At 45.3% G+C, this 8,805-nt stretch overlaps 1 protein-coding gene across 1 annotated transcript in view; it reads right to left on the reverse strand.

The window, feature by feature from the left end:
• tacr3a (tachykinin receptor 3a) overlaps positions 1 to 8,433 on the reverse strand; it is a gene marked incomplete at both ends in the record, with an annotated part of 40,482 nt that extends 32,049 nt beyond the window's left edge. Inside the window, 2 exons of the mRNA XM_080534657.1 lie at positions 2,196 to 2,381; positions 8,066 to 8,433. Of these exons, the coding sequence (XP_080390783.1) occupies positions 2,196 to 2,381; positions 8,066 to 8,433 (554 nt within the window). The remainder of the gene's footprint in view (positions 1 to 2,195; positions 2,382 to 8,065) is intronic.
• Between the last annotated feature and the right edge of the window lie 372 nt (positions 8,434 to 8,805).

Genomic DNA, 8,805 nt, shown 5'->3' on the forward strand with positions numbered 1-8,805 from the left:
CTAAAAAATAAATAAAAGTTTCTAAATAAAAGTCCTAAAAAAAGGAAGTAAAAAAAAAAAAGTCTGAAAAAAAAAACTTTCAGAATAAAAGTCCTAAAAATGGATTTGGATTTCAGGAAATCACTCTCCTCCCTCTCTCTTCGCCCGTCCCTTTAATCCCATATCCTAATCGAAAATGCAACATCATCAGCGACGACTGTGGGTTATTGCATTTACTACTGTTCTCTGGTTCATGTTCTTATACCAGTGCTCAGTATACAAGTATTTTAAATGAACATTCGTAATGTAGTCTCTGATGTTCACGGTCAACTAAATCAGGCTATTTTGTGAAACAAATAATTTTTCCCGCAAATTGGTTAACCGAGCAGCCTCGCACCTAACGCTAGCTTCAAACTATTCATAGCATAAACGTTGGTAAATGTCATAAACGACACAGTATTGGCTGGGGAAAAGAAGGGGAGTCGAAACGGATTTACATGCTGAAAAACATTTGGACAATAAGAGACACAAGGTGTGGTCGCATGGTCTAATTACAGGGCAAAAATAATCTATTGCCTCTAAAATCATCACGAACAGAACGGCGGAGGTACGGGTAAACAGGGATCATGTCGGTGTCGTCAAAGGTAAGAATTGGTTTTCTTTAACTCAGCTGATGCATTACCTTGCTGTTGATTGTTTACCGAATCTGTCACACTGTGATTTTACTTGTGTAAATAGTTAGTGAGTAACGTTAGCCGGTTTTGTGCGTGTACTCTCATGTAGGCCTACTTCGTATTGATGAGCTGATAATCTTTCATTGTGTGTGTGTGTGTGTATTTGTATGTATGTGACTGTCAGTCACAAGTTTATATTCTACGGATGTTGTTCAGTGCTGTATGCGCGTTCCCGGTTCCATGTGTACTCTACTCTTGTGTACTTCATATTCGATGAGCTAATTATCTCTTGTGTACTTAATATTCGATGAGCTGATGATCTTTCTGTGTGTGTCAGTGTCTTGGGCGTATCTGTCAGTCACATGTATATTATACGGTAACCCATGTTCAGTGCTGTATGTGCGTTCCGCATGTTCTTCTGCAGCTGTAGCCTCAGGATATCTTTGTATTTGATCACCTTCTATATAAAATCACCTGCTCGGCTTTAATGACTTAACCGCTATTTTAAAAAAAAATGTTGCCACCCTCTAGTTTTTGGTGAAATTACGTCTTTGTTTTGAGCGCCAGTGCGCGTTTCATGCGCGTGCACGCGAAAAGTCACACACACACACCCCCCCCCCCCCCCCCCCCCCCGCCACTCATTTTTAAAATCCTGGAGGAAACACTGTAATAAATTCACGAACTTTTACTAAAAGTTTTTAGGACTCAAACTCTTTGGACAGAGTCTAATTCAGAAAAAGACCTACAAAATTCAAGACCTCATAAAATCGTGATAAGACTTTTTAATACTTATTAAGGGTCTTTATTTTCCCAAAATTGATTTATCAACTTTTAACCGTGGATACCCTGAAAAACAGACGTAAGGAATGAGGAAAAAGCTAAACAATGGGTGTCATCATCATATGTAGACTAAAGGGCTACTACGCGAAGTGTAAGGCTAGGCTAAGCTACGCTAACTTTACGCTAACAGGAAAATAGAAAGTGGTTGGTGACAGCCCTGAGGGCCAGGCTAAAGGCCGGTTTAGGCTTCTGCGTAAAGTCGACGCCGTAGGCTACGCGTAAGCTTACGTAGTCCCACGTGCCCTTGCGTAGCCTTGACGCGCTCCTCTCAAAAAATCTAACCACGCGTCAGAGCGCACGTAACCGTAAGCTCTGTGATTGGTCCGCTTGGTAGAACATGATTCAGACAAGATTCCGACTCTCTCGTCGCCCAAAATGCGGAAGTCATGACAGAAATGTCATTCACCTTTTCTGTAATTACTTATTAATAAAGATTTGAAAAATTATGATAACCATCGTATTATCTTAGTTTAATGTCATTTCAATGCATCATAGAACTTAAGTAAGCTACGCACGTAAATTCGACGCAGAACTCTAAATCGGCCTTAAGGGCGATGTGTAACATTAGGCTAAGCTAGGCTAAGCTACGCTAACAGGAAAATAGAAAGTGGTTGGTGACAGCCCTGAGGGCCAGGCTAAGGGCGATGTGTAACATTAGGCTAAGCTAGGCTAACAGGAAGAACACAAAAAGAAAAGCCTCACATGAAGTGGTCTTCGGGGCGGGGGAAGGCCACGTGGCAGAGGGTGCGGCGGGGCATCCTGCGGACGGTGGAGTAGTAGCACAGAGGAAAGGCCAGCACCACGGCCAGTGCCCAGATACACATGATCACCACCTTGGTGGCCGTGGCAGACAGGCGCGGTTTCAGGGGGTGGATGATGGCCATGTACCTGCATGGGTCAAAGGGGTCATGGGGTCAAAAGGTTAAAAGGCTTATAAGGAGGAGTCGGCGGCACCTGTAAGAGGTCAGACCTGAGAAATGTCATTAACAGCATTAATTAGCTTCTTAATTAGCTTCATGCATTAGCTGTGCTTGATTCCGTTTGCCTGGCGCGATGGGAACCAATGGGATTGTCCCAAAAGTGCATCTGGCAAGTGCAGACTCAGGCAAACAAACACTCAAACGAATAAATATGAAAGCAAACAGTTGGCAGTTCCATTCAATAAACCGAGAGGAAAAGAAATGTGCACCCATGAATCCCTCATATATTCAATTAAATCCCAGAAATCTCGCTTTGTTTCTTATGCTTCAACTCCAAACACGTCCAGGAGCTCTTGCCCATGTCTACTAATTCATATCATCAAAGGATTTGGATTCATACGATACCCAGTTACACATCGGACCCCCTCCCCATATTAGCATGAGATGACTCTGAGCACCACGGTAAACTTGGGCTGGGGGCGGCGGATACAGCATCCTCCTGATTGGTCCTTTTATTTACTTCCTGCTGTGTAACCATCGGCGATAACAACAGCTTGTTGATCCCTTTTAATGAGAAGCTCAAAAAGAGTAGGTTGCCCTCCACGGACCCTCTTTCTGATGCTCCTCAGAAGCCCCCCCTCTGCCGCCTCCATGATGGATATTCCCTAAAGGACACTGTCCCCAATGCCATCGGTAATGGCCTGTATTCTGAGTGGCACTCTGGGCCTAGCTGGGAGAGGACAGAAGAGAGTTCAGGTCACTCGCTTGTTCAGTTCACAATCAATTGTGTGGCCGAGTAGTCCAGGTTATCTGGGACCAAACACTCTAAATGCCGTGCTAAACACACACACACACACACACACACACACATACCAATAGTATACACTCGCAGACCGAGCACATACATGCATGGACACACAAACACTTCCAACGCACACAAGCCCCCCCCCCCCCCCCCCCCCCCCCAACCCACTCTCTCTCTCTCTCTCTCTCCTCTCTCTCTCTCTCTCTCTCTCTCAAACAAACAAAGTTTGTGACTGGAACCTTTACAGCAGCCATCCATTAGCCTTGTCACAAGCCCAGCAGGGTGATTAGAGGAGCCGGCGCGAGCCAACGCTGCTCCTCTCTGCAGGTCCATTGTGTTTCACTAGATAACCGGAAGAAATCCCATTACTGGGTTTGGTTTCTCTGCAGCAGGACACAGCCAACACACCTGCCGACTGAAGTGAACATGGCAAGCAGGAGACCTGGGTTCGAAACAACGGGGGTTCACTGAAGTGAACATGGCCAACTGAAGTCTTAGGGAGAGGTAGGGCGGGGAAACAATGCATGAGTCTTTCTTCAGCTTCCCGAAAGGAATACCGTCGACTCGCAATCACCCGAATCACAAATGATCAAACGGGTCATTTGCTCGCTCGTCCGTCAATGGCGCTCAAAGCTAACCTTAACCTTTCTGTAAGAAGAGAGGAAGTGGATGAGAAGATTTTATTCATTGGCGGAGGTGCGTGTGTGTGAATGTGTTCAAACTTTGAACACCTCCGCCAATGAATAAAATCTTCTCATCCACTTCCTCTCCATAAATAACAGTCACACCAGCAAAACCAGGCTCCGCACCATGGGCGACCGAGCCTTCTGCTTGGCTGCACCGCGCCTGTGGAACAGCCTTCTTAGCCAGCTAAGGGCAGTACAGAGCCTGGACTCAGGCCTAAAAAAAACAACCTTTTGATTCAGAAAGGCCTTTGACTGATGAACCTGTGTTCATTCTTGTGATTTTTTAAATAATTTTTTACTATGTTAGCACTCAGATTCTTTTGAATGAAAAGTGCAATACAAATCAAATGCATTATTATTATTATTATTATTATTATTATTATTATTATTAAAACGTGTGTCAACACTTTCGACCTGGGAAAACGTGTCGGAGACTTCGAGCAGGTGGTTGCCGTGCGCGCCTGAAAACCGTCAGGAAATGTGTTCTACGGTAGCGCCTCTATTTCTGGAATGACATTTTCATTCTAGAACATTGTTCCCTCCCATCCGGATGTGTGTAATACAGTTCCACCTAGACTTCGCTAGGTTGCTTGCTGTACACCAGGGGAGGCTAAAATTGGAAGACGGGCTCATTGTAACGCAGGGAATGTTATGAGGAAGGGTGGATTCCTCACTCCATTCCATGCATCACAATGGAAAGATATTTCAGGAATTTTTCAGGAAACATAATAAGGTCACAGCACCAGAATAGCCAATGGCACATTCACCATGGACGACGGTCATGACGAATGGTGACCCTGTACCATTTCAAGATGTCGTGAGGTTCCCAAGTGCACTTGGGTTCAAGCGCGTAGGACCGTAAGGTTCCATCTATGTAGGTCAATTATCCTCCTTCCCTTTCTCCGTACTCTGGCTGACGAAATCGAAGGGACACTACGGACAAAAAAACAAAACAAGAAGCTGGCTTGCCTCTGCTCTAGGAAGGTCGTGGTGAGCAGAATCGCCTTAAGGACGTTCTCTTTGTTGTCACAGAGTCCAGAAGGACGCAGTATCTCACAGGGCTCTAGCATTGTCACACAACTGCATGGCACATCTATATTCAGCTCACTCACACACACACACACGCGTACGTATGCACACAGACCGTGTAATTACAGTCATGTTATTATAGATTGCTTTGTAGATTGACAGGCACAAACGCAGAGCAAGATGTTAAGATGGGGTATAAATCAATATGGAGTCAGTTTAAGGCCCCATTCGATCATCTCAATAGATGACACTACAGGAGGCGAAGTTCTAGGGGTGTGGGTGTTTGTGAGTGTCAGTGACTGAGTGAGTGTGTGCGTGTGCGTGTGTGTGTGTGTGTGTGTGTGAGTGAAAAAGAGAAAAAGAGAGCAGACTTCAGATGCTCTTCAGTGAGACATGGTCACCATGTAGCAGCATAGCGTTTTGGTTTTAGAAAGCGCTGCATTTGAACCAACGCGAGGCTCTCCAATGAACGTTCTTCATCATGTGATCTCATTACTGGATGGCCCAGGTATACTGTATGTACTGGTTGTGTTGAAGATACATTACAGAACTTGTGTCTCTACTACTTTGCATCAAATGTTAGCTTTGAATGCTGACTGTACGGTACATGATGTAACGTGAACTGATGAATCTCATTAGACCAAACACACCTTTTCTAAATAACATTTTACTCACAGGTGAGGGGGGAGGGGGGGTTGCCCCTCTCTGTCCAATCTGGTCATGTCTTGACACAAGTTTGGGAACAGCTGATCTACTGTATTTCAGCATAACTTCAGTGTCTGTGCAGATGGCTATCAGTGAATGAAAAGAAGAGAAGAGACTGTGCCATTTCTCTTTGCCCCCTCCCTCCCTCCCCCCCTCTAGACTACATCAATGTACATCCTAGAATGGTATATTTGCAACCTCAGCAGAGAGAGCTACAGTAGCATGAAGCAAGACACTCCTCAGCCTTTTTGTGTCTCAGTTATCACTGACGTGCATGCACCAGGCCTACGGAATCGTTTATGAGTGAACCGTCTTGCTCGGTTTGAATCTGAAACATCTTTGATTCCATCCAATTTGCCACATCGCTGAGTATGCCTCGACAGCGACTCTTCCTAGAGTCAACAGGTCCACATGTACCTGCTTATGTTATAGAGGCGATGCGATAAGCAGACCTGGTTTCAAATAGTATTTGAAATAATTTCAAATACTTTGTTGGGCTTGATTGAGTTCAGATGAAGAGCATCTGAAGTCTGCTCTCTTTTTCACTCACACACACACACACACACACACACACACACACACACACACGCACACACACGCACACTCTCACTCAGTCACTGACACTCACAAACACCCATTGAGTTCACAATGGAACCAATCGGATAGTCCCAAATATGCAAACCCCGCCCATCAGCCGTGAGCAATGAGCATTGCTGACTATTTTATTTATTATTATTTTTTTGCTATTTGTTGTTAAGTATGTTGATGACATTCTTCTTTGTCATATGTTTTTATGATGATTTCTTGGATATGTTCTGTGTGTAACCCAGGAAGAGTAGCTGATGCTAGATTTAATAAATCAAATCTAATTAAATGGCACTTCAGTCAGGCTCGACCAAATCCTCAACGTATTTGAAAAATGTCATATGTTATTTGAACGGAGGTCTGAAAATAACACATTTAATATAAATACTCAGGGGTGGTGGAGCGTCTCTCTGGTGCAGTAATGTGAATTGGATTCACAATAACGTGATGTCCCTACAAGGGGGTTCCATCACTGGGATGGATGTGCGCGGGCTCCCCCGGTGACACCCCCTGGAGAGCCTGTAAATAAGTAATAACAGCCTGAAAATAAGCAATAATAGGGCAGGCGTGCCCCAATTTGTCAAATGACTTTAATTAGTTCCACCCAAACTATGTTGTCTCGGTTGGGCGTTTTCCGATGATATGTTTTATGGCTTTCCTTGAGAAGGAAGTATTTTAGTTTCTCATTTCTCATATGGTGATAGCCCTATACAGAGGCGCCGTTAGCCCTGGGCGGCCGGGGCTCGAACCCCACATGTTTTCTGAATAGCCCCGGATCTCCTGATCCTGGGGGGGGAGGGGAAAGAAAAGAAATAGAAAGTTGCCATCTACCGCATCGCCATCGATTTAGCGCAAGCCCCCCACCCGCCCCCCTAAGCCCCTGATGTTTCAAGAGCCTAACAACGCCTCTGGCCCTATACGCAGAATGGCCAACCTGTGGAGACTACTGATGGTAGAATGGTCCACTGTCCACTGGCACTGTCAGGCGTGAACATCACTGAATCACACAGACATTTGTTAAATGAAATGGGGTGGATGTTAGTCTTGTGGACATTTCACGGCCCTTATGGCTGCCAAGGTAAGTTAAGTAGGCCATAACGATGAATTGAGCTGTAGGCCAATTCGATGAATTGAGAATCAAGGACCCCAATTGAAATAAGCCAGTGGCTTTCTTGGGTTTTTATCCTGTTAGTTGACCTTGTATGTAATATGTACTGTCTTTCATGTACCTACTTCTGCAAATCTTCTAATAAAGTTTTCAATCAATCAATCAAAAGTTGGAACGGAATATGTAGCTCCTCAGATCAAAGAATAACGTGAAAGATGCAACGGCACAGTTCAATTTTTTTCTCTGTAATTTTTGGAGTGTGCCTATGCGGTGCTTTGAAGCAACCCCACACACACACGCGCACGCGCGCACACACATACACACACACGAGCACCCTTATACAGGCAGGTGCTAGCTAGAGCATACGTGCGCGCACACGCACACGTTCACTCACTCACTCACACACACACACTCGCTCACTCACACTCACAAAGCAGACCTACCATGTTCACCAGTGGTGTTTGATACAGTAGGCTACACAATCATGTTTCATTTCTGGGGACAGGAGGTGAAATTAGAGGTGGGGGTTGGGAGGTCCACTACAAACTTATCATATTCATACTGTAAGGTCATTCATTCCTACTCATTTTGCCGAATTACAAATGTCTTTAAAAACGTCCATGAGACGTAGGTAATACAATAATGCAGATATCATCCTCATCCTCATCCTCATCCTCATCATCATCACAATCAGCGAGATATATACGAGAACATTTCAAATGTTTAACGAGTACCTGTCAACGGCAATTGCAGTCATGGAATATATGCTGGCGAACACGGACGTCACCGGGAAGAAGTTGTGAAACTTGCAATAAGCCTCTCCGAAGTACCATTCTCCGTGGGTGGCGTAAATAAAGTTAATCAAAGTATTGAACGCGGCCATCGATGCGTCCGAAAACGCCAAGTTCAGAAGGAAATAGTTGGTGACTGTGCGCATACGCTTGTGGGCCAGAATGATCCAGATGACGATCAGGTTCCCGAACACGGCCACGGCCAGCACGGAGCTGTAGGCGACCGACCACAGCGCGACGCGCCACGGAGGTTGAACGAACTGGTTGGTTAAGTTCCCCGTTATGTTAGATCCGTTCTGCGGCGCGGCCATTCTGTTATTTCCCCTACGCTTCTCGCCGTGGAATATGTTGTATTGACTTCAGTCGTCTTTTTCTTGGATAAGTAGTGAGGATGAGGTAGTTTCTCACTTCTGTCTCACTCAGTGCTTTCGCGCAAGGACGCAGCAGGTGAAATCTCCTCTCCACTCCACAAAAGAAATTACGCGTCCGCGCCAACGCATTCCGTTACCTATCTGAGCGTTCACGGCACACTTCAGTGGCGATAGAGTGGCGTAAAAAACCCACTAGAAGTTTCCAACTGCATCGAATCTCTCTGATCTCCTCCTGTTGAATGCGGGTGGAGCGCACAGTCCCCCAGCTTTGGCCACAGGCAGTACGCGCGGTCAATGACGCACCACTGGCAC

The sequence above is a fragment of the Nansenia antarctica genome (genome assembly GCF_963989245.1).
Source record: "Nansenia antarctica genome assembly, chromosome: 6".
Classification (NCBI taxonomy): Eukaryota; Metazoa; Chordata; class Actinopteri; order Argentiniformes; family Microstomatidae; genus Nansenia; species Nansenia antarctica.